Below are 27,833 nucleotides of genomic sequence, written 5' to 3' on the forward strand. Positions count from 1 at the left end.
GCGGTTTTTTGAACAGTCGCGCTCAGTGTTCTCGATCAGCTTCTCTAGCACTCTCTTTTTGTTTGTTCGACGTGTATAGCAGTTGCTTGGAAACAAGTGTAGTGCATTGTTATCTCAGCCGCAGTAATTCTATTAAATTGGGTGATACGAAAGATATAGCTTCGTAAAGTTTTAAATTGAAAATACACCTTGCATAGGCTTCTGGTATATTTTTGAATTTAGAAATTACTTTGGATTAAAAAATTATCGTTTAGATTCGTACATCTTTGAATTTAAGAAATGTTTTAGGCAAGCTTTTATACTTTGAAATGTTGAAATTATTGTAGATGGATAGATGTCAGAGGATTAAAGTGATATTATAAAATACGCAGACGCTTGTATCTCTAAATGTGGAAATTATTTCAGATATATTGATACATTGGGTTTAGGGGTTATTTCCTATTTTTTTATCTTCCTCCTCTGTTAATGCTATTTCGTTTATTCTGAATTTTAAGACGACTTAAATTACTTCTTTCGTATTAAATCTCGCTTATCTAATACGAAGTACAACTTGAAATTTCTAAGAAGTTTCAACTTGAATTCGTAATTATGATATCAGAGAAAAGGAGTAATTATGCAGTTGAGAATACCAGTTTTGTAGATGTTTTGAAGATACCGCGAGCGCAGAAGCACAAGTAGATTTATTGTATCTACGTATGGTACGTGGTTATGATGAATTATTCATTTTATCAGATTAAAAAATCAAGGTGCGCATACTGCGAGTCGAAGTAGCTAGAGATCATCGTACGATTTTCCATATTATACAGGAAAAGCGATATTATCGCGGAGAAACCTTCAGATTTTCTGCATGCGTGCGTCTAAAACGAGGCATTAGAACAAACGGTCTACTAACGAGATGAAAGATTAGGAAATTCTACTTTTTAGACCAGAATATATTGGGACCAACCTCAATTTTTTAAATGAACATAGCCCGTTAGAATTCTACTTCACTGAACGACCTACTAATTTTTCGTACAGCAAGCAACATATACGAGAGAAGAACCTTTTCTACCCTCGTTAAACGCAGAGAAAGAAAAATTCGCTAAAGCAAGAAAATCAGTCAAAAATCTGTAACAAGCTTATTACAAAACACTACGAACGTACAGGTTAATAAAACACACCAATATAGACAAATTATAAAGCAACATAAACGAGAAAAAGCGAATGCCCGAGAAAGGAACAACTCCCCCTAATTTCGCTTTTGAAGTAGACAAATTTCTTTCTACCCTATACCCCACCCTTCCTATATACGGAATAATGAAATAAATCGATATACACAAATCGCAGAGCAACGTAGACGAGAAAGGATGAAAGCTGGAAGAAAGAGTAACGCGCAATTTCGCTTCAGTAGCAGAGAAATTTCCCGAAATCACTCAAGTTAACTGAGAACAAAAACAGTCCGCCAAAGCAACCCAACATGAAGATCAACCATGCTTCAACCGTAAATTTACCTTCCTCCGCTTCTCTGTTCACCCGGATGCTTCGTTAAGTACGCACCTTCTTCCCTTAAAAACTCGCTGAAACCGTCTCGTTCGTCGAAATTCTCACCCCCTACGCTTCAAACTCTTGAAAGTTCTTGCTGGCAGCCAGGTCCCAATTAAAAGTTCGCGAGCCACGTGTCCGTCCGTCTGTCCGAGGCCACTGCAGGCTGATTCAGCGATAATCGCCGGAAGTCGGTCGAATTCTTGTCGGTTTCCCTCGTCCGCTTGGTGAAAACCCGGCGAACGCGGACAACGGAGACGATTGGTCGCGGCCTACGCTCAATTGGTCATCCCGCGTGGCGCCCTGAAAGCGAGACGAGACGGACTAGCAACGAGTGGATGATTTAATTGTCGCGTGTCAGGAGTTCAAGTGTCGGCGAACGTGCGATCGGCGACTGCGAACGCGTCTTCAACCCGCCCACAACGTTGTACCCGGGGTCAACATTGTCGACGTTATCGTTGCTGATCGCAGGAAGTTCGCCGGGAACCAGCTGTAATTGCCACAATTAGCCCCGGTCCCGGAGCCGAGGATCCTCGCTAATTGTTAATTACATCGCGAGAATTGAGCAGACCTCTTGCTCGCCAGCTTTTTCAAGATGGTTGCTTAGAGGATGGAGAGAGGTTGGGTCGAGGTTTCGGTTTGATTTTAAGGTGGTGTAGCGGTACTCGAAGAAGAAGGTTAGGAGGAGAATTATGAGAAGTTATGGGTACGTAGGAAGTTGTTGGACATAACGGGTTAGATTGAGTGTTTTTTGTTTGAATCGTAGTTCCATCAGTGTTCAAATTATATATTTGTAAGGTTTGTTCGTGCGTAAGGTTTAATATGACGGTGTAATAGTCCTGGTGACGTTGGCTTTGTTTGCAAATACTAAGAGATTTTATTTAGAGGAATTGTAAGGGATACAATAACGCGGTGGAATTTTTTCGAAGGGTAAAAGGGTTGTAACTTCTACTCTTTATAAATTTATTCTTTTTTTTTTCATATCTTCTTATAACGTTTCGCTTTTATCGTATTCGGCGAGAAATAGATTTTCTAATTTTCTGAAAATAAAGGAATACGAGAACGAATTCATTGACTATTCTTAGCAACAATCGAATGAAACGCGAACAGACCACTGGAATTCCAAAATATCGCAATGCACGTGTATTTTGATAGTGATGAAGGTTACGTTTTATCGACATCCTGCTGGCAGCTGGTTCCCTTTCGGTTTTCCGTTGCTATAAATCCGAAAGTTATTTAAATTTGTTCAGACTTCGCAAGATCATCGGCGGACTGAAATGGTAGATCCAAGTTGACGCATTAATAACATCGTTTTAACGATTTCTATCTATTTCATTTGGAAGGAAGTAAACGTATGGAAGCTGTCAAAATGCGATAATATTTTCGAACGTCTTAATGTCGTTCGACGAAATTCAATTATTTCTCCAGTCATTTGAATATTATTTCATGTACACTTTAAATAAACACAGAATCCTCGATCAGATATTCCTGGACCGAAATGAAACATCGACATGTAAAGCACGAAATTTGTACCAAGGAGACTGACATGAACGATATATGAGAAAATACACAGCGTAAAAGGGAAACAAGCCTCCGTCCACAAATTGTTCAAAAAATTATCCAAATCCCTGAAAATCCACCTTTGTGTATTATCCCGCAAAATCATTTAAACCCTTAAAAAAATCCGGAAACCATTCTGATTGTAACTGCTCTGTTAATTATAGTATTAAATATACACACATATTTATACTGTCAGACCATGAGTTCAGACAATGTTCAGACAACGACAAAAATTTAGAATATTTTTCAAAGAATGCATCAGATGATTTACTGCACAAATATTATATGTCCACCTTTAGCGTCTCCGAAAAAAGCACAATTTTAAAAACTCAGTGATACGTTATAATCGAAATACTTTTTGCATTGTATTTATCATATTTATTTTTATCGATGCTGCTATAAAATGGATTGAAAATCGCGCGCTGGTCCTTTTCAGGAACCTGAAATGATAAAAGTGGATCTTACGAAAATATTTCGAAATAAACAAAAGGGCGATCAAAAATATTATTTCCAACACACTTATGAAATGGATACGAATATGATATTTATACAGCATAAGAAAAAGAACTATTTGTTGCATACGAAAACCGTAATTTCAGGAAAAGTGGACGCACAATGTTTGCACAGTAAACCGTCGACATCTCCATAGAAACTGAGAACCACGGTGAACCATTGACCCCCGCGTAAACCGAGAAAGTTCCCGGTGAACACAGCAACGAGAGCAATAAACGTTGGATGAGTAAAAGACGTTCAAACCGACGCGGCGTCTTAATCCGCTCATGCACACCGTTTCCTCCAGCTCCTTTTTATCCTCTAATTATACCTTACCCAAGCTTTTCTTCTGGAGTCTGGAAACTCGAACGATCTCAGCATCGATGGACGATTCGTGATAACATCAAATAGCCACTCGACGGTCTTCGAGGAACATTTGGTCGTTCGGCTTGTCGTGATTGAATTATCCTGGTTAATCAACGAGCTCTATGGAGATTAGGCCTAACCCTTGTTCAAGACGATCTCGTGTAATTCGCGACCCCTTTTTCTTTGATGGCGGGCGACTTGTTAGCGTCTTGGGATTTCAGAATGGTTTTTGTGATGCAAATGAACCGATAATATTCAAAGATTGATGTTGGTACTTGAAATGAATTGGAGGCAGAAGTAACGGAGGATTGTGGAGTGGAAGGTTTATTTTTTGGTTATTTGCTTGTGATCTTTTTGTCTCTGATGGAAGTCTGGTATTTTATTCGTTTGGGCTAATATTATTTCGTTAATATCTGAATATCTTTGCAGTATTTGAGTTTGAGTACTCTCTATAGTTTATAGTTTATTTAATTTGTTGGTTTTTTATGTAGTTATTATATGGTGTGTTAATTTATTACGTAGCTCATATTTTATGTAGTAGATATCATTTTATATGATTTTTTATATTGTTTATTTCATATTGTTTATTTAATTTGTAGTTCAGTTTATCATTTTAAATCTAATCTTTTATACGGTTATTTAATTCTTAAATAGCTTGTAAATTATGTGGTTTGTTAATTTATAATATAATATATACTTTTCTTAATTTATATCTATAGTTTGACTTTCAAAATATTTGTTTAATTTTCCCATTGCGTTAACTTCGGCAAAATTCAATCTGCAAATTGAATAACACGTACTTCGAGTGCATCCGTTGTGTTCGATGGCCAATATGAGCAGCACTTTTGGAACATTAAACACACGAAATGAATTTACTATTAATCTAATTTCGTTGTTCACTTCGAACCTCTAGACATAGTTTTACGTAATAAACAAGTAAAAGATTGAAATCATTGATTAATATAATAATTTACATGATTAAAATTTCACGTAAAAATCTTTAGAACCCTCCTGAATTCTTCGAAAAAAATTTCTTAATTTAAAAAGTAATCGCAAGAGCAAGAAATACCTCACGACACCTGGGAATTTTTCAAAAATTTCTTCTTACTCTCCACGTTAATCATCTTTACACAATATGGTCGGATTATACACGCGGATTCATTAGGATCTTAAGGGGGATAAGCTTCACGGCCCATCTGCCATAATATCCTGAGGGGAAGTTGCTGGTTTCTCGAATGGCTTCCCCTCACACGATCCCTTCCTTTCTTGCTTGCTTCCTTCCTTCCTTCCTTCCTTCCTTCCTTCCTTCCTTCCTTTCTACGCCAGAAGCTGAACGAACAAAAAATATCCGTACGTCGTGTTCATGGGAATTCACATGCAAATCCCGATGACAACAAGGTGCCTTTTCCTTTCCCGAAGCACGCGCAAAATCGACCATCTGTTCGCAGGTATGGAAATTAGACGTGTTTCATCATCCTCCATTGGGTTTCGATCAAATTTCAACCGTTTGTAATAAGTGTAGGTATAATCATTAAACATTTTTTTTTTTTTTGTAACATCTGAATCGTTATTTACAATTTTGAAGAAGGCAGATGGCTAATGGTTTGCTTATTTTATTGAATTATCCAAGTTCAAAGAATCAATCAAGAATTTTTCAATAATTCGTAAAAGGAATTTAATCTCTGGTAAAGGATAAACAAGGAAGCAATTAAAAGAGAATTTTATTTCGGTCGTTCTCTTGTGTGGAGCATTTCATTCCAATCTCTGCCCGATTTTCCGGCCTCTATCGTTCGTCAATCCGCCGACAAACGTTAATGGGAAAGTGCTCGAAATAAATCGACAGAACACTCTAAAAGCTATCGAACCTCCGCTTATCGATCCGCCGACACCAGGAACGCTCTTCCGCGTTTCACATTTTTTCCAAAGTAATATCCTTTTTGGTCGCAGTTCGTTCAAAAACTCAAAGTGACTCGAACATAGAGGAAAAGATTCGTTCGTCTTTCGAGAATTCTCGAAGGACGATTGCCCTTCGATCGGAAAAATGATTCCTCCATCGCGTGTGCACGAATTCATCATCGTCGATCACCGATGAAAGATCCAAGGAAACTTATCGCTTTCCCTGGATTTTTATTTTTATCAAACGTTCCCTTCATTCATCTTCAATAAATGGTTTTTACGCTATCTTGCAATCACGAGTTGTCGATTCAGCAAACAGCTTTTCTTGATATTTCGTGATATATCGAAGCATAAAGAATATATTGATTGTTCATTCTTGCAGATTCCGAACATGTATAGAATAATAGTATCAAAACTTTTAACAGGAAACCAATCTACCAGCAAAAATAATACGGTAACAAAATACAATACTCTAAGACTCTACAATATCTAAGAACTGTAATATATACAAAATTATGGAGCTTTTAACAGATTTGCAAAGCCATCCATTAAAGCAGAAATCCCCTTTTTCATTCGATAAAAATAATATAATCATAAATACAATTCAGTAACAACTGCATAAGATAATATTTGAAAATACAAGATTATTGTTACAAGATTATGTACACTGTAGTAGATATGATCCTACTAAAAATTCAATCTCTCGTTCAGGAAAACGATATAATGACACAGCGCAACATTTCGGTAACCAGCGAATGAAATCTACAAAATGTCCAAATATCTGTAATATCTAAGAAATATGTATATACAGTTTATATACCTTCCAAAAAGATATAGAAAACTACGCTACCAAAGATCTATTTCCTCCAGACCAAAACCCAAACGTTTCACTCCCTAAAAGGATAGTCGCGACGATATCTATCTTCAAAAGAATATGAAAACAATGTACTTCTTCGCCTATAACAAAACTAGTTACTTAATAGGAACAATAGTTAATAATCTGAAGTGTAGGAAACAGGCTACCGAAAAGCAACTTCCTTTCCTAGAGCAAAACTCAAACATTTCCTCGATTTTCATTTGCATACTCGAAGAAAGAGTTTAAATCCATGCTGAATCGCAGTGAATCGCTTGGCGAAAAATGGCTGAAGCCGCGTGTGCGGAGGCTGCCCTCGCGACAGAGGCTGAAAGCTCCGCGGAGCTTTTAGCCGTGCTGTGTCTATAGAGCTTGCATATCGTTATCAACCCCCTGACAACAGCCGGTCTCCTGTCGGCCCGGGATCGATACAGCTTCTATTGCGATATCAACGCGCAAACCCCATGGCCGGATGGGCGGCGGGGGTGGCGTAGGATTGCGCAACACACTGCCCCTCGAACCCCGCCTGCTAGCTCGCCGTTGTGGAAATTCTATAGAAATCGCGCGTCGCCTCGCGACGAAGGCTTAACGCGTTAATTCGCTCGGCTCTTTTCCCTGTTTCTTTCACGGGAATTAAGCCGAACCCACCATGATTCTGGAAAATATAGCTCGCTGAACGAGGGAGAATTTACTATTCTTTGTGTGATCCTTGAAGGGGAGCCAACCAGCAAAGACTCCTGTTTTCCTTTAGATAAAAATGAATTTTTATGGGATTTAGGGGATTTATGGTTGACAAGATTGTGGATGTTTATGCATCCATTAAATAATTTATCATGTGTCTACCGCTCCTTCTTCGTGAAAATATTCAATGTGATAGTGTTTAAAAATTCCCAGACCCTTTTCTTATTTTTTTAATTTCAAATTTGAATTCTTTTGTAATTGTATTATCTTACAACTTCGCTTTACGTTATAGAGAATTATTGTATGAAGAGTTACTATGAAGAATATTACAACGTATTGTAAAGAATATAATGTACATGAATTTGAAGATCAATTGCGATATTTCTACCTTGAAGATACCACGAGGGTGTCTGACCAGAGTCACGGAAATAACGTCTCTATTAAGCAGTCGTAAGCGTCTGCTGGGGTTCCCGCTACCCTTAATCCGATCGAGACTTATTATGCTTGGGACTATTAATGCGATCAAGTATGGTAATGCCCCGTGAAAGTTATTGGCTCGTAAAGCGGGAAAATTTGTGTGTTGCGTCATTTGTCGTGCATCCAACGTAATGAATCGTAGCCCATCTATCAATAAAGCTTTTCGTTTCCATCGATGCATAAAGAATCAACTTGTAAAGGAAATCGTTCCATACATAATTCACGTAATAACCAAAAATATGTCCAATGATATATTTCATGTAAGTTTACTAGTTTTAGTATGTATTTTTTTTTATGAAATTATTTTTCTGTGAAATAATAATTATACTCATTAGACTAAAACCACACGCATCTCTAATAAAAGTTTTGTTTATTGTCTTTTAAATTACACATTTTCCAACATTTGTCTGCTAGATATATAGATTATAATTTATGACTCCTGTACAGCACTGAAATAGATCGACTGGTAGTTCCGAGACGGCAGCTTCTACTTGTGACAAATAATGTACAGATGTGATTTTGAACTTAAAACTACAGCCGAAAATATGTTAACTAGAGAAAGAAAATCAAAACTCGTTTCACTAACAAATGTGTCTGTTACAGATTATTTTTATGCATCTTGATATGATATAAAGAACGCCAACAATTTTTAAGTTAATTTTCCATTACAAAATGTCAGTGTATTATAAATAGACCTGCCTGTAGTATTTCAAACTGATCTATTTTTATTCACTATTACTTTTATCTTTAGAAAAACGAATTCTAAAATTTCATCCACTTATTTTTAAAGAAATTACAAATTAACAGATTTATTCAGTTTAATTAATTTAATACAATTAACATTTTTATGCAAAATGAAATCTTGACACCTGAACACTTTCTTAATATTAAATTAATATTTAAATCATAGTCTATAGGAAATTTATATTGCCTACTTTTCAAATTATATAAATATTTTTCTAATTGAATATTATTCCTAACTAACTAATAATCTGTTCTATTAATTTTTATTTAACATTATGCAATTATAGATAGCAATAAATTGCATCTCCTAAGCATAAGTATATTTCTAAAAGCCATCGATCGATTTTTGCAAGGTTGTCAGACTATTTAGGAGGGTGCCGGAATTTTGAAAGTCGTTGCTCTATTGTACTCTTCTATTCCCCTTTTTTCCGGTCATTCGTCTCAAGTAGAGTCTACGCCAATGCCGAGGCCCGGTGCTGGCTTCCTAAGGCCAGGTGGTGCACAACCGTTGCCATCCCTAAAGCCCAGTGTTCCGCTCCTGCAGGCAGCTGCAGCTGCGACATACACGCTCCTCCTTGTACGTTTGCACACGACGCTTGTAATATATATACATACGCGTACAACTGCCTGCAATCGAGATCGTTATTGAAAAGTCTAGATCTAGGTCAAGAAAGATTCGAAATTTCGACTTTCTGTTCTTCTCTTAACTACGTCTGAATCTCCTTCGAGGTTAGGAAAATCATGCCACCACTTTATTCTTCTAAATCAGTGAGCATGTCTTATGCAACTCTCTCCTATCCTATTGAGGTTATATTTTCCTACAATGTGAAAAATTATCAAATGAAACATATATTTTCTTATGGAAAAATTTAAAAAATATTCTAAATAAACACAAGAAAAGAATTATATTAAATTTATCAATAATATTCATGCAACTCTACAATTAAAGTTTAGTCCACATATTTAAATCATATTTAACTGCTGACAATTTGACATATTTGACTTTAATTTGTGTTGTATATTTTACGCAAACGTCTTTATCGCGTAAGGTGCAAAGTACAAATTGAAATAAAATTCTCCACAATTCAATTATTTTATTCTAAACCGTCGTGAAGCGCTTCTGACCCGATGATACAAGTTCAGTTCATGGGTTCTCATTGTTTTCATAATGTTCTTCTTTATCGATAATTTCTATGCGGCGATAAACATACATCAATTACCGACCGCGCGAATTTGATCGCTGTCTCACTTGTGCTAAAGTTTTCATGGCTATCGTTGTGTAGCGGTTCTTCGAACTTCGGTTGGGCAATGGTAGATAAGGTAACTACTTATCAACGAGATATCCGTAAGGTGAGATCCTGCAGATATATAGCGTCTCATTTCACCGCAACCTTTCCGCTTCGAGAGGTTAGAACGTCCGCCTGCCGCCACGCACGAATTGCCGAGGTGTATTGGTAACCGCACATATTCACACGAACAAGGGCGTGCTCGCACATACACAACCATGTAATGACAGCAGGGAGTTGGGGCAGCAACGAACAGAGCAGATGGGGAGTTTGCTTCTGCAACGAAAGCCAGTCGTTGTAGTGGCTTGGTTCAAGCTGTCCGCCTTTTCCTGGCTTCTCTGCGTGAATTCGCGCTCCTTTCCTCCGGCCTCCCCCGTCTTTTGCCGTTTCTCCTTATTCAACCGCGAGAAAACTCAGGTGACAAACATGGGTCGGTCGCGTGGTAGTCTTCGTTCCTTCCTTCTGTTTTTCTCACAGCGCCATCTCCTACTTTAGAGTTCCTTTTCGAGATCTCGAGCTGTGGCGCGATATTGAAAACCTCGCTATCGAACAATAGTCGATCGATATTTTACATATAGTGTTGCGTGCAAGCGGGTCAAATTCATTTTGTGGAACAATTACCAATTAGTGTGAATATTTGGACAATATTTCGCAGAATTTTACTTTCTTATTATTCGAGAAACTATGTTGACGGATCATCGTGTACGAATAGATGGTAAATATTCAAATACTTTGGTATTTCGAAATTGTAACGCGATATTGAGAAAGCTTAATATCGAAGAATCGTTGATCGATATTTTGCTTAGAGTATCGGGTGTAAACGAACCAAATTCATGTTTCGAAATAATTACTACGAGTACTTGATAACATTTCGCGAGGTTTTCTTCTTATTAATCGAAAAAGTATGTTATCGGATCATCGTATACGAATAGTAGAAAGTTATATGAATATTCAAACGCTCTAGTGTTTCAAAATTATACTTTTCTAGGTTAAGCGTGTCGTAAACTGTTTCATTATCGCGCCTAGCGTTTGATTATCGAATTCATATTATAGAAAATACCAAATTAACAAATGCTACAGCCCGGGACACTTAGAGAGGTCTACTTTCCCATTTCCCAAGTTCGATCCAAGGAGGCAATCGAGGAAATTCTAAAAGGAGCATATTTTTGTCGTGGACTTGCTCTTCGAAATACGTGGGCTTCTCTTGAATTTCAATAAACGCGTGCTTGGTAACTATTCTCAATGGCTCTGGCATTATCTTGTCAACGACCACGGAGACCATTAACCGTCAATACAGCCACTAGGGTGGCGCGGCTCAGACTCTTAGGAAATGTCTTCGGTGAGTATAGAATATATCTATACGTCTTCTTTTTCTCATCCCCCTCGCCTCGTTATAAGCGATCTCTCCTGCTAAGATTTCGAGTATTTTTACGGTGTCCCACATGTGTGCTGCCACGCGCGTTACGCGTTTATAAATACATTAACGGTTATACACCATGTCACAGATGTAGAGTTGTTACAGATGTCGCCTATATGCTTTATTTAATATAAATTATATAATTATGTAATAACATTCAACTTAATTTTTTTATCATTCTTTTTCGTCATTTTGTAACATTTATTAATAAATACGAATTTAATCGATATAGTTTATATATATTTTTTTAAACTGTATATAACAGCAATAAATAATGAATAAATTAGTAAATGATTTAGTAGCAGTAAATTACAGCGGCAAATCGAATTATGAATAATAATTTTACAGCCCTCTTTATTACATCAATTAAATTGATAATTACTCATTATATTTTAATTATAAATGGGAAATTTTATACGAATATTTAATAACTTATACAATTTATTTGTCGCACTTGATGAGATATGATTACAGGTTCGTATCGATTATATCTTATCGCATATACTTAATTTCAGCTATTAATAGCAGCTTCACAAAATGGCTAACTATTAATCTTCTAATACATATTTCAGTACTAATAAAATCTTACATCCAATTTTCATAACACAGAGTTCTTACTACAATTTCTAATAGACTATTTAGCTATGTTACACATGTACAATAATAGTCAAATCAATAATGAACAAATCAAGCCAATTTGTATTATACATTCGACAAACCACTCTACATATCAAGCTTTATAATAACCAGCCTTCGTTTTTAATTCACAGTTGCTTCTAAAGCTTCGACCTAACGTCCATATTCAATTCAATCTAGCATTCTTTCATCAGGAAGAATAGAAGACCGAGTTACTCTCTTCTCAACCGGTTCGTAAAACACATTGTAGTACGTGAATCGTGATTTTCCTGCTTCTCTATTCCCTCATGTGAATTTTTCATGTGACTATAATGAACGATAGTCAGTATCTTTTTTTATGTTTTCGTACGATGAGTAAGAATATTGTTTGTTAAGCGTTTCTCGACCTGAAGGATCCGCTGGTTGACCGGATAGTTGATGGAATTAGCGCACAAGGCACGACTCGACGCAACAACAAGCGAGACATGCGTTTTCTTTGTCGCGCGAGGAAGTGGAATTTCATTAGCTATCGCGCGCGCGCATGTGAGTCATCGTTCGCAACGCGTTATGAATTGTTTGACCCTGGTGAAGCCTATTTAACGATTGCGTTTTTAATAGAAAAGGCTTTCATTCTTTTCTGTTCTTGTAAATTTGAAGATTTATTTTACTAAAACCAAGTTTACTGAAATTTAATTGGTTTACTAAATTTTATTAAAGCGTAGCATTTTCTGAAATTTATTGCTATTATTAATATTTTCTCTGTGACTTTATTAATCTCTTTCGCCGGAAACAATAGGAACTACATAATGAATTCTACGTTACGAGTTACAAATTATGCAAACAATCGTATTATAATTTTCCATGAGCTTTCCTCTTCTGCAAGTTTTTAACACATTAAGAGGAGCAACAACGAACTAATTGCTTTTATGTCTCGAAGCTTCAAAATTAATAATTAATTACCTTAATAAGAATGATATAGTAGGAAGGTATAGTCCAAATAAGGATTACTTGAATGATTAATTAGCCTAATCTCGAATGGTTCTGAAAGTTTTAGGTTCGCGGTTTGATAATTATTAATTAATGCCAGAAATTACGTTAGAGAGTATCAGACTCCCGCGAGACTATTGGAAAACGTGGTACGCGTCTATGTTAGAATTAATCAGAGGTGAACGGATGGTAATTAGCTTGTTCGCAACTTAATTAGTTCGTTGAACGCGCACACAAATGAAATATTCATTTTCTCTGATGCTGCTGCATAAAAAATACATTTTACACGATATGTTAGTGCAGTGTAGCAAGATATCGTACAATTCTTCGAAAATTAAAGAATCAAGCACTATAAGATTATATGTATTTGGTTAATGACGCGATGATGTGATTCACCGACATTATGACGTTTAGCAATATTGTTATCTCTAGAAAGTAAAATCATCGTTTTGTTGATTTTTCAAGTTAGATTAAAGATCTGGCGTAAAAATCTCGTCCTTTACATTCTGAGCTGATAAATTGTTCGCGCAATATAATGTTATCAAAATTGAAATCCATATCGACAATAATATCAATACATCACTATTTCTAGCATAGATAATATTCCAATATCAAGATCAGTCCACACATCGACTAGCAATTTTACACTAAACTTCCACTATCTGTCATCTAGAACTACCCTTCAAATCCTCTAAAAATCTTTCAATTTCAATGTATAATACATTCGAACTCAAACCTTTCAAACCAACATCACCGTTTGATCCTCTAATAAGCCACGGAACGATGCTTGATCCGATATTTCGAAAGAAAACCACATCACCGTTCGTCGATCATTAACCACCCCTGGAAACTATCCACGACCCCTTTCAAGTTCATTTCTACACCGTCTGCGATAGTTAATCTGCTGTCAGGGTGAAAAACCGGCTGTTATTTTCCTATCGACGAAGCTACACCCCCGCAACATCTCCGCGAGCCTCTACGTGCGAAACGCGACAGATGCAAGGCGGAGGGGGTGGCCACCCCATCGTTTAACTTCGTTAATCCGATTGTTCCTTGGTCAACGATGGTGGCCGTGTTAAAAGCGCCGCGATGGGAATATGCACTTGTCGTCCTGGGGCATTTCTCGCGCGAATTCCTAGGGGTAGGTTCGCGTCCCTAGGGTGAAACTCCCTGAACACCTTTGTGCTGCAACATTTGGCAGTGATTAGGGGGCGAACACTGGAAGGAGGGAAAAAAATGGTGCAAAAATAGTTCATGGTGGAAGTTTTGGAATTTAGGAATTGCTTTTCTTCAGCGACAAGTGCGAAATGTGATGGTTCTATTAATGATGAAGAGTAGGTGCTATTTTTGATAAATACGAACGTGAAATGTTAATTGTGGAATGTTTCTTCTGCTTTGGTGAAAAGTGGGTATGGAATTTTAATTAATTGAAATTAACTATGTGGAAATTAACATGTGGAATTAATTGTACATGCTAAAAGGAAAGTTTTTATTAGGTAATAAGACCTCGAATTTTTCTTTAAGAAATAATGTTTTACAGTATCTTAATTATTAATTGCGAAGTTCTGTAGACTGACTATTTATACTATATTTCTCGTACCTCCAAAAAATTCCTGCTACATAATTATCATTTTAATTTAGCCTCTTCTAAATTGGCTAGTGCTAGTTTGCTACACACAAATAAGAACATTAATTTCGTAGTTTCATCGTTGGTAATTTTCAAGACATACCAGGTAACATTCCTCGTACAGACTGCTACACGGAATTCAGATAACAGTACTAATATCATTCTTCTTCAAATTTCTCCGGTTTCCTTATTTAAAACTCATATCTCTGATCTCAAACTATTCTCGTTTCTTTCTATACGTAATTAACAAAAGTAAACTTTTAATTAATTATCTTCGAAAAAAGCGGAAAAAATTAAGAAACTTAAATTGTAGATAGAAGTTGCATGTATTCTCGATACCAAAATATGTGTATTATCTTCATGAAATTATAGCTGTTGTTCGGATTCGATCGATAAGTTCTCTCTGAAGCGTGCAAGCCAGTCGATGATCGAGAAGACGGTTTATCCTTCGTGATTCGAGATTACATTGATCGAAGGTGTACACCGATTTTCTTGGCATTCCGACGATTCTGCCGAGTTCGAAGACCCTGCACGCTTCTAATCATTTCGACATATTTACATTCGCGTGTAGATGTTAGCTTAATATGCCGATTGTTTATGATCACGTGCATCACGTGCACGCGATGCAGCTTCTCCCTTCTTTCTCTGATTACTTTAATCATAGATATCATATGGACATAGACTGTGGCTTCTCTTTCTCTCTTATAAGCTTCTGTTTTTCTCAGCATGGTTACGATCCAACATCGTCTCTTACCCATGCGTACAAGTCTCCGCCTCTTGCAACTGCTTCCCTGTCATATAGTAGCACAAAATTGCATTCTGATGGCCAGTATTTTGAGAATATATTTGGAGAATTACTTATTAATTTTACTACTCTAATCTCTCATTTAACCGAAGTTTCTTGATAGACAGAGAGACTCTTATTGTTTTAAGAAAAGTTGCAACAGAAAGTTGCTTTTCTTTACCTCAAAGAATTTTGAACTAGCATAAAATTGAAGAAAAAATTCATGTCTATCGACGACAATCCTTCCCCACTTTTCTCTATCTCAAATATTTTTGAACAATTTAAGAGCACGATATAGAATATGTAACTTAATAGTACTTAGTTTAGTAGTAAAAAGATTTGCACATATCATTATTTCCCACTGAAGCGTTTGTTCACCAACTTGTTCATTTCCTTTCTTAGTACCCAATTTTTGTAGTCATATGCGAGCAGCATTAAAATTTAATTTCCATAGTATGTATGATGATATATACTTGACCCAATTTATTAATAATAATAATAATTTACTTTTATTTCGACCTCTTTATCATAGAAATGGGTTTGGCTTACCATTCTTTACACTCACCCTTTAATATCTTTTATGCTCAAAACAGTTACATACTAACCTAATCGTAAATTTTCTTAACCTATGTTTTACTTAAATCTGCTTCATCTATTCTCCCAACACTTTAACTCAAACTTGCCCAATTCATTAGTAAGTAAATATTGTAATAAATACGATGGAGTGCCACTGTATTTGTACAGGATCAGCAAAACTTCATCGAATGTCAACACAGTGTCCAAATAACCCTCTCAACGCCTCTCTGCAAAACACCCCAGTCTCCTCATCCTATCCCGAACCAGAAACATCCTTGAGAGCCTGAGACGCGACTTCCTGTTCGTTAAACATCCCTCCATCTCCATCACTGCTCCCGTTCCCGTTCACCGATTCAGGTACGCGTTATTATTACACGAACGTGCCGCAAGGCTCGCGCGTTGCCACCTTATGTAACCCACATAGTCATTGCGGGGCAAGAAAAGAAGGTGTATATCCTCTGGTCTTAGGATAGCGGGCAAGAGCAGAGAGCGAGAGAGTTCTCTGTCGCAAGGAGAACAGAGAGCAACGTTCACCTTTCGGTGAGTCAGGCAGCGGAACGGCCATAGATCTCGAGAGAGGACGAGAGAAAAGAAACGACGGAGGGAAAAGGGAAGGAGAGGCTCGTTCTAGCGGAGGACTAAGTAGCTCGGCAAAGATCACGGCGTCGGGCGTGGGAACAAGGCCCCTCCTGGCTCTGTATACGCTGCTCTCGACACACGGCGAACATTACTGGAACTTCCTCGGTGTGGCACTTGTGCCACGGATGCTTAACAGTACTTGGAGTGGTTGATTCCACCGGGTTAGACCGCGACCGTCGCCACGAAAAGCGAAGCGTAATCGCTGAATGCGCGCTGCGTTAGGTCGTAGTGTTGAAGATGCGTGTTCTCTGACGAATCGTTCTGACCAGTGGAACACCTAAAGTTTGATTGCTTTCATTACTATCGAGGTAGCTCTAGACTAGGGTTACAGTGGATTTGATAATAAGAATAAATGTAGAAGCGTTTATGGGAAATTTTAAGATATTAAATTTATAGAATGCACCGAATGTACGAAAATATATGAAATATCTGACGTAAAGAATTTGTTATCATATTTAGAAGATGAAATATATCTTCGGGTAGTTCTTACTCTTTCAGTCGCATGCATAAAAATATGAATTCGCAACCTATAAATATTCGCAATCTACTTGCGAGTATATGTACTTCGGTTTTCAGACGATCTCTTCGTTAAAACAAACAGCTCGTCAGAATATATTCACCGTAATAGCCATGAGATTATCCTTTCCAGATTTTCGTTGCTTCAATCGAGATCAAAGTTTATTGGCCGACGAGCTGCTGGCAGTGGTTTGGCGATCTTCTGTGGCTTGTGAAACTAGGTTCAGTCAATTCATGTATACAGATTGGTTTATGGACGATGATCGATTCAGTGAAGTAGTAGCTTCCTATAAATATCCATTACTTCATTTCCATTCTATCCTTATATACCTAACAGCCTTCTGTAAAGTACCTATCATTTGAATCTGGACAAATCAATATATTTATGTCTTCATACATTATTCTTCGTATATTATTTTAATGGTTTTAAAGGGGTAATAAATTCTTGACAAGCTACTGATAGGTGTAAGTGTCACTAACGGACCACTCTTCTTATCACGACAATTTTCTTTGGCGATAAAGAGGGTTCGTCGAACGAACGGAGCAGCAGGAAACGTCAGTTGAGCGCAATTTTCTACTAGAGATTTTTCGCGCGCCCCAGAAATAGAAACTTATTACTGTCAATGGAGGCGGAGGGTGGCTGGCTCGGTCAAGGCTCCGTTTATTTACATCGTGCAAAGGACATCGCGTTCACATCGCGGAGGCGGTCGGGCATTGTTACATCGGCGCTCCAACTCCCTATGTAACAAATTACTTTCACTTTGGCACCGGTGATAATGGTAGGTGTAGTGGCGTGTAACGTGGTATTCTAGCTTGGCATTGCTATTAGAACGTCTGTATATTAGAAACGAAACGTTTTCGATCGATCGTCGCTCGGCTGGAAGCTTGAGTTGTTGTTTGAAGCCACAAATTAGAACATTCGGAGCTTCGATGGATTCTATCGTAATAGTTGCTATGTATTTTAACGCAATTAAATATAACGATAAACTGCAACTTTTTTAAATAAAACGAAATTTATTTTTTATTAAACCGTGAATGTGCGTGTAATATTTTTGCGAGCACAACTAAAGAAATTAAGTTCCTGCAGAAATTTCATATTTAGTATTTGACATACACTGCTCTAAGATACTTAAAAGATCGTTTTCTACGTGATTTTTATATTCATTTCTTGTGTATATTCGATTCTTCTTTATGTGATATCACACAGGTGTTACAAACTTCTTCGCTTCTGTCCGTTTAATTTGAACAGAACTGTTCATAGTGACCCTCTTAATCATCTTGAAAAATACATCCTTAATGTGCAAACATCTTACAAACTCTTTAAATGTATGAGCATCTGCAATTTATTATTCATTATAGTAATAATTTACAATGATTTATTCGCAATTTATATAATGATTTATTCACTGTAGTATCTTCTTACGTGTCACAATCACAAATACATAGTCATCAGATAACGTTTGAAATAATCACCACAGGCAACATTCCAAATAATCAATAAGGCTGGTACTTGAAATGCTCGCACAAAAAGAAAGAAAGGAAAATAGTAGTCAAACTTGAAATAGTGAAGAGGCGTAGTCGTTCGGTAGCATCGAGTTTTCTCGATCGAAGATCGCAGGATCTTTGAATGCGCGCGAGGAGTACGCGTCAGATGCAAGGATCCTCAAGAGGTACACTTCCGTGCAAATGTGTGTCACGAGTTTCCCACGAGATGAACCGGCGAATGGCAACATAGGCGCGGGCATAGACCAATTACTAGCGTAGACTCTCATTGACTCGCGATTTACGCGAGCTATCGGTCGATACTGGCGAAACGCGCTCGCGATTAAATCCGCTGAACGCGTTGTTGCACGCAAACGATGGTCCAGCGACTTGTAAACGCGTTCTAAAGGACGATTATTAAATGTAAATGTGTACTTGACCAGTCTGGTTTCGTGGAAAGTTGTTTGATCATGTTCGTTAATATTTGGAACGAATTTGGTACAGGAGTTTTAATTCGCGTAAGAATTTATAAGTTACAATCTGTTAAATGTCCCTTTCAATGTTACAGTTTTTGTAACAAGTAGGGTAATCGAATGACTTTATATACTTCTATTTTAAATTCAAACGTGGATCAATTATTTCATGAGAAACATCGACAATCGATATCAAGATTTTATGCTAATAGTTCGTGGAATGATGGTAGATCACTGGAACATTCTCGTAACGAGAATAGGATCAAAGTAAAGTATATCTTTCGTTCGTTTCATCATCGGGCATTAATTATAGTCCACTAAATCAACAGACGGCTAAGCGTGTCTTTGTTATGCTTTCTTGCTCACTTTCACCTGGCAAACGCTTTCTTTCCCGGCTGTACCGTTAATTCAACGACAGGTGATCTTGTGGTTATCGCTTTTCGTATCATTATTTTTATTCTGAAAGTTCTGCGCTTACCAATGTTATTTTTTAAGATTTTCTTCCAGAACTTCGTTAAAAAGTATATGCTCTTTTAAGGAAGAAAATAATTCCTGTACATAATAATTGACTTTTAGCTATTTCAGCACTTCTTTTCCTTATACAAAATGTTACAAGTATAATGAAGCTTATTATACATAGTTCTTCGTTATTATATTTGGTAGTTTGTCAAGCTTATGCAATATCAAATAGTTGGGAAATATCAGGATCTACAGTTCTAAAAATATTATTTTCCACGATAATTCAGAGGAAAGGTGACAAAATCTTTAACTTCAAAAAATTGTAAAGTTCGACACTCGTATAGAAATCTCTGCGTTCCTAGACATTTAAACCCATTGCTAAATCTGTTTACAAAAATTTGTAGCTTTATTTTTGGGAAAAATGCATTTGTACCACTCTTGCACTGAACTCTTCTATTAAATCTCTCTCCATACTAAACAAACTCTATCAGCTGACGATCATTCCTTTTCAAATACACGAAAACATGTCCAATAATCTTTACTTATGATACTTCTACAATTCTTTCGAAATTCTGTGATCCTCCGGTGAAAACCTGCTTCTCGAAAATTTTCCAAAAGCTCTCCGGCAGAACGAAGAAAGCCTAATCATATTCTTCAACCAATATATTCGACCACATGGGAATTCACCTCGGGCTCGTTCTGATTTCTCGAAGAATCGCACGTGTATGTAGAATCATCGATTCGATTCGTCCAACTCGCACCAACCGGTTCCAGAACGCAGCTCAATTTCATCCAACACTGAACATGCCTGAAGGAGAACAGGGAAAAATTGGTCGGGTTTTATTGTGACCAGCCCGCGAGAATCGTAATTTGTCAGGGTCACGAAGCTTTGGGATTCGCGAAAATCGGGCGCAGAAGCGTAGTGGCCTCGTTGCACCAACGATCTAGCGTGATCACAATGATATTACTTTGTTCACGGTGGCTTGTTTCTTTACAAGCTTCGCTGTCAAGTTGGTACAATTGTCCATGGTTTGCCGAGAATTGCAAACCATAATTGTAATTGCGGGTTCTTTTAGTGGATAAAATCTGATTGACCTTTTCTCAAAATTAGAATTATGCTAGTACAACTTTGTTACTCCTTTTATTTGTAGCAATCCTATAATTTAAATTGCAGTGTATCTTTAACCAGTCGAGAATTTCTTGGAGAAAATATAAATTTAAATCGAAGGATTAGTATTGCATTACTTATCATAAAATATTCATTGGATAATCTTAAATGATAATTTAAATGATACTTTAATTAATTAGATAGTGTATGGGAACTTTGATAGCATAAAATGTTGGATTAATTAAGATAGAAAACAAATTAATAATCATTCGAAGCTATCGGTATACACAGGTGCTTTCGATTTCGTATCAACGAGAATGACAGTCTGATCTTGTGCGCCGATTAAGAAAACAGGATGCAGTGGTTTACATGTTAAGTAGATGTTAATTGTATGGGACTGCGGTTAACCCGTGCTACGGTCTCAGACCACAAGATAGAGATGGCTTTCTTCATTCCCCTGAGTCGTTTATCGAAAAACATCGCAATCTTAGAAAATACTATCCACCCATATAATGCACCAACCGCATTCTATACAAATTCTTGTAATTCTAAGACAAAAGTACGAAATTCATTTTCAAACTAGTATTAAATTCGAAGCATTTGTTGCAAAACAACACCTGAATGCATACATCAATAAATTAATCTAAATCCACGTTAATGCATATATTAATAAATTAATATAAATACACGTTGATGTATACATCAATGAATTAACATAAATACACATTAATTTACATATATTACAATTTGTAATGTAGCAAACCCGGCTAAGTTATTACTCCTATTATAACTCAACAATGAAACACGTTATCGCTAATTATCAGACACTAAATCTCGTTAAACAATTAAAAAATCTCCTTTGTCGGGCATCGTAGGATCATCGATCTCCCTTATATCAGATTTGCTCCGCAGTTATAGGATCATATATGTTACCAGGCGTACATGTGACGCTTATTAACAGTGTTCACGTTCCCGCGTCGATCATCGGGGATCGATAGGGTCGAGGTCAAGGGGCCAGATTCGCGATGATCGACTATGACCCCGCCGCAATCGTAAAAGCGTCTGCTGCACGAGTCCAGTTGATCGATGATCCGTTTCAAGATCGATTTACCAGCTTTCAAAGCGTATACTCGCTAGTTGCTACCGAGACGCATCTTTTCACGAAGATCAAACTCCTTTTTATTTAATTATAGCTAATCACGTGCTCTTCTTTGTTCTGTTAATTTGCTTACATACATATTTTTCTGAGATTCTCCATTTGCAATGGTTTTTAGAAACAGATGTATTTTAAAGAGGAATTTATTCCTTCATTTATCAGTATCATTCAGTTTCGTATATCGAAGATTTGGTGGGAAATTTTTTTTCAGTTGGATTCTGGATATTTTAATAATTTTTTGATGTTATAAGATTGTTGAAGTTATATTAAACACGTTTGTGTTTGTATATAAAAAGTATCTTATATAAAATGAATTATTCGTTCCCGTAATTACATTGAGATGTCATTGACACTATCAGTGAAACGAGACATTGCGTCATGTAAAAGTGACTTAAGATTCTTACTGCCTCGAAACAGGAAGAATCATACAATACATATGGCGATCAGACGATATGCACATACAATTGATTAATACAGCGGAAGACTTCATAAATATATCAGATGAAAGAGGAAGGTAACCGAGGAAACATAATAAAGATGCATCGATGGAAACCGATAACGGTGAAAGATTCGCTCAAAATTATACTATTATAGATGCCTTCTTCAAATTCTAACTCCACTCCTTCATTCTTCATCCTTCGACTCTAACGTTTCCAATCATCTTGTTAATCCCTAACATCTCAATCTGTCGTTCTCCAAATAATCGCCATGATTATTTTCAATCGAAAATTTGTATCATCTATTTTAACGTAGCTATTACATATTCTACGAAACATCCAGCATCTTCCTCATCTTCGACTTCCTCCAACAATCGCAAGAAAAGTCCTAATAAGAGAAAGAGAGAGAAAGATTTATTCATCTGTGCGTCATCATGGTCGTTACCACCCAGCACGAAGGTCTCACCTGGTCTCACTGTACAATGATTCAATTCCGGCGGATGGACGACAGTTGGCGCGCGACGATCGCTCGATTTCACGCGGGAAACGCTCTGCGATTTGAACGGGACACGCGGCCGTTGCCGAGTCCTGGACGATTATCCACACCGAGCCGTATTTCCTCGGAGCGATTTCCTTGACGCAGTCCACTATTCAGCGTGGGAATCCGGCGACGTGTACCGTTGCGTCTCATCGTCGTTCTCGTTCGTTGTGCCGCCCGAAGTAACCGTGATTTCATTTAGACCCTGGTAATCGCCGCCTCTTCGATCCTGAAGGATGGTCACTGCGAATGGAACATGATGTCTAGCCTGGATTTACTCGAGCAATATGGTGTACAATAAAAGGTAGACACAAGTTTGACGCTTAAACGATTCTGAAATGCGGAGGGGCACTCAGGACAGTATATTTTCTATTGTTTTATTTTTCTATTGCTTTCTTGAATCGTTATTTCTTCTATTTATTATATATATTAGCTACGGGTTGTTGAGGTGGCGAGTTTCAGATGAATCAGGGCTGCTTGTACTTTGCACGATATTTTTTTCAGCAGTTGACGTATAGCTGCGTGTGCCTGGTGTTGCTCGAGTTTCGAGTGGGTGATGGATTGGTGAGATTGGATTGGGAGAGGTTGGACACTTCAGCGTGGATGTGGATGTTTTCTGGATGGATTGAAAATTCGTTACGAAGAAAATTGATTCTTATTCCTCCTAAAATTAAAAAGAAAGAGTTACTCGGGTTTAAACTGAGAGAAGACGAGTTTTAAAGGTAGTCGTAGTGTGCGGACTACTATATGTTTTCTAGGGTATCTTTGGCAATTCTATCTTGCAAATTGCATCAAAGATTCTTCCGGTTCTTCTGGCACAGAAGGAGATATTCTTTTCAAAGAAATATGGTTTTTATTGATCATAAATACATCCTCGATATTAACGGTGTCTCATTGTTCAGATAGCATATAGATTGATAGAGAGCTGTGAAATAAAGGAATCGTGAGATAGTCTACGAATGAATGAAACAATAGACTTTTAATTAACCGGAAACAAATTATCCAGTTCCCTTTTTTACACAGGTACGAGTACGCTCTATGTTCATGAATAAGTATACCATGCAAAAAATAATATTTTTGTCTCTATTACATAGTATTCAGCTATATTCAACCAAAATTTACAAACTTACAATTAATTTTTAAATATTCCACTATGGAAACAAATTAAAAATTGTCAAAAGCGTACCTTGAAATTTACCAACAAAGATAATAAAGATTTGGCAAGAAATTTCCAATATTTCAATATATTATAAATATCACACCTCGAATTCTCCAAGTGATCCTTTAACATAAATAACTGTTAAACCGAGCCTGTTCTAATGCTACCTCCGCAACTCTTTGACAAAGATCAAAGCCACGACGCCTGGAGTTTTCAAATTACAACCAATTACCAGCAAAAACTGCATCCTCCAGGCATCGACACTCTCAATTACCAGGCAGCAGCCTCCAATCTTAGCCTCGATCTCTTGAAACTCCACGAAGCAATCCCAACGACCCAACACCCAGTATTCCTCACATAAAAACTAACAAACTCAAAAAAGCTCAGCGAAAGAAACGTACAGAGTAACCAGTAAAATAAACCTCTCAATAAGTCTGCTAATAAGAATCTTTCTCCTCATTCCCACCAAAACCAAAACAGAGTTATATATCACTTGACTCCGCGAAGACATAATCTTTCACAATTTCTCGCGCACTGAAAAGCCGAAAGAAAAAGCAGAACGATCGTTGGAAGGGCTGCACGCGATCGTTTCTACTGATCGAAGTCGATTATCGGCCGTGGATTCCCTTTGAATCGTAGAAAAGTGGCGCGTTACGAGCTAACGGTATCTCGAATGAAAAAGAAGCGAAAGCGTTCGCGCTGGGGTGACGAACGAATTAGAAATTACAATCGAGTGGTCGACTGGTTCATAACACGCGCCTTAGTCAGACCGTGAGAAACCGGCATCCGTCCGTGTGTTATTTTTGCTGGTGATCCATGAATCGTGACCGACTGGATCGATCGGAAAACAGGGACCGCAGTTTCGGTTCGTTAGCGAATTAATGCCACCGTGCAACTTCTTGCTGAGTATTTGTAGCATTTTTCTGTACTCCCTGGTGACCGATAAAGTCGTACAGATGAGTCACGTTAGTGTACAAGTAGAGAATGCTGGAATTTATTTTGAATTTCATATTCTCACGACTTTGTGCTTCTAATATCAAGAACTTTAGCTGTCTCACGGAATATTGGAATTGGTTGTTATAAAGAAATGTGGTTCGCGCTTGAAGAATTCAATTTGAAATCAATTTTCGATAGTTTTACTTTTCAATAGAAGTACTGTGACATTTTGTCAGGTATCTGCTTTTTGAGATTTGTGGAAATTGTAGTTAAGTGAGGAATAAGGAATATCTAATTTCAAATATGATAATCTGGAATTTTGAAAACATACACGTTCTTCTTTAGGATGTTCCGCAAGAAGTTCCAGTTACTCCTAAAAGAGAAACAATACCGTTAATATAACAATTAAAGAGAGAAATTGTGTCAGGCGATTAAATGTTGCCAAGTCAGTTCGTACGATTTTTTGTATTTTTATTTGAGCAACGATAAAAAGAATATTTAAAGTTTATTTCGATCTGCAATACACTCGCCATTATTTCTTACAATTCCTCAACAGTTTCCTAATTCCATCTTCACAAAATGAAGCTTACAAATACAATAATATAAATTACATACTGTTAAAAATCAACCAAAGGCTCACGATCTTGATAATTATCCCAATAATCATCGCTCTGTGTTATTTCTCCAACAATTTCAACAATAGTGAAATGAAACTAATATATTAGTTGAAGTTTGGCGAAGCTTAAAATTTCCAAGCTTAAGCGTAAAATTTCATCACAAGTAAAAGAACGGGAAAGATACAAACTAAACCGGAAGAAGTGCATTTCCTTTTCCAATGATAGTCAGCTCTTAACGTAATCCAGAGAAATGGCGACGATGGAACCGTCGCGCTTATTCTTGTAGCTGAGAAAATCCGCACTCGAATCAACAGTCTTACCAACGTTGATGTATATGAGAAATGACGGAAGCCCGCAAAAGTCGAGGAGTGGCGCACGCTTCCTGTTGCCTGTTATTGTTAACGGCACTTTTCGGCGCGCATCCGCTCCCGGAGAAAGCGTATCGGGCGATGCTCCTTACTCCTTGTGCCGCGGCCGCGGCCGCTTCCGCTTGAGTAGCGTGTGGTTTCCGGTGCGTGGCGCACGTACGATGTCGACTGCGATACACACCGCCTCCCTGCGCATATCGATAGTCAGTCGGAACTGGACTGTCGTTCGTGACGGTTGTGGTCCATGTTAATCCCGTAATTTTTCGATTTTTTTTTTTTCGTTGAAATCTTTTGCTGCTTGATTGTTTTTTGTATCTTAGTTGGTTCATTAAAATTGTGATTTTTTGCTGGTTGATTTCTTTTTGCATCGTATTTGGTTTATAAAAATCGTGATCCTCTGCTGGTTCATTTTTAAATATTTTACTTGCATGAGCAAAAAAGTGGTACTTCGTTGGTCCATCTTTTAATATCTTGATTTTGCTTCTGATTATGTTTATCGAGCAGATTCGCTTTACGTGAGAAAAATTTTGTGACATTTTTTGGTGATGAGAATAGAGTGACTTATTTTTTCATGTATGAAGTCCAATTTTGTTTAGTAGTGGAGAATGATTGTTAATTCGTTAAAATTATCTAGCTCCAATTAGAATTGTAATTGGAAAATTACTTAGATCTCTGGTTATCGGTATTATAGTGTGTCGTATAATAATATAACGCATCGTGCTCTAAACTCTGTTCATGTATACATTAATTGAACTTGTATTTTCTGTTTAAGTTGCGTCGACTTTAATTAGTTGCACCATGAACGAAATAGATAAAACGCTATCTTAAATTTACATACAGAAATGTACTGATCGAGTCTTATCGCTTCCTTTTAAGCCTCAACATTGCATTGCCTTGTTGAATTAGCATAATCGGAGCCAAAAAGGTCTACATATATAATTAATTGTATTTGATAAAAACATAAAATGGTTAATAATCTTATCGAATGTTATCACTTCTTTCCAAATTTCTCCAAGTTTAAAATGATATATTAACTTAATTGTTCCTATAAAAAATAAGGTTCCAAGAAACAATATTGCAATTACATCAAAAAATTACGATATCAAGTATTAAATTAACTTAGCAATTTGAGAAAAAATTTCCACCAAATCACAAAATTCTCAGACATTGGCAAATCTTTAAATTTACAGTTTTTGGACATATTTCTATTTAAAATTCGCTTCTAAATTTACCAAGGTCGGGGGAAAAAATGTATAAAAGTTACCAATTCTTATCTATGCCCTAAACTAAATCCAATCAGTTCAGACACAGACAAGTCTTCAAATTTTCTTATCTATTACCAGCAGAGGACAGATTAGAAATTTGTCCAATTATCAATGCCCATGCATAAATTAGAAATCACATGTAAAAATCAGAAATTAAAAATTTGTTCTGTGATCGTGGATAAATCCGATCGGTCCTTGATTTCGCATGGACCATTGGGAATGGCGACGTTTCCAGTTGTGGGCTGGGAATATCCTGGACGTAGCCTGGGAATATCCTGTCAGAACTCTCGCATTCCGGATCACCGAGTCGGAGTTATGAAATACCGAAGTGGAAACGCTCGAGCTGCCACGAGAGGTGGTTTTGCATTTCAGTTTCTCGATCGAATTCCATCTGTTCTCTACCTCTATTCGTTATACAACTATCTATGTATCTCCATCACTTTCCTTGGCCGCTTTTGTTTCGTGCAAAGAGACTGACTCGAAGGAATTTTCCGGTTCTTATAACGTTTTCCTCTTACAAATTTCGATACCTAAGATAATTGAGGATCTTTGGAAATACGTGTGGGCAGAATTCGACGAAACTTGAGACTCATTCTTATGTATTATTATTTTTATAATGATTCCGTTGGGAAATCGTGTAATTTGACTTAAATCTCATTTCATAGATGTCGATTGACCTGTGGACTATTCTTTAGCGGAACCCTTTGAGTTCCTGGAGGAAAGCTCGTGGGTCTTCATCCATAAACACTCCTTTCATTTTCGTGTGCCTTCTGTGAGGGTCAATTATAGCCAATTATA

General features: G+C 37.2%; 1 protein-coding gene and 1 pseudogene across 4 annotated transcripts in view; one reads left to right on the top strand and one right to left on the bottom strand.

Annotated features, from left to right (window-relative positions):
• LOC117205549 (protein neuralized) overlaps positions 1-27,833 on the top strand; it is a 115,610-nt gene that overhangs the window by 74,963 nt on the left and 12,814 nt on the right. Inside the window, exon 1 of one of the 4 annotated variants that reach the window (XM_033444072.1) lies at positions 10,685-11,215. The exons of 2 other annotated variants lie outside the window; for them this stretch is intronic. In XM_033444072.1, coding sequence (XP_033299963.1) covers positions 11,119-11,215 — 97 coding nt within the window. In that variant the 5' untranslated portion in view covers positions 10,685-11,118. Of the gene's footprint in view, positions 1-10,684; positions 11,216-27,131; positions 27,391-27,833 lie in introns of those variants that run through there. One more of the 4 variants, XM_033444070.1, reaches the window with a different exon arrangement.
• Positions 8,782-10,359, bottom strand: LOC117205551 (annotated as a pseudogene).

Source organism: Bombus bifarius, unplaced genomic scaffold (assembly GCF_011952205.1).
Source record: "Bombus bifarius isolate JDL3187 unplaced genomic scaffold, Bbif_JDL3187 scf7180000007992, whole genome shotgun sequence".
NCBI lineage: Eukaryota > Metazoa > Arthropoda > Insecta > Hymenoptera > Apidae > Bombus > Bombus bifarius.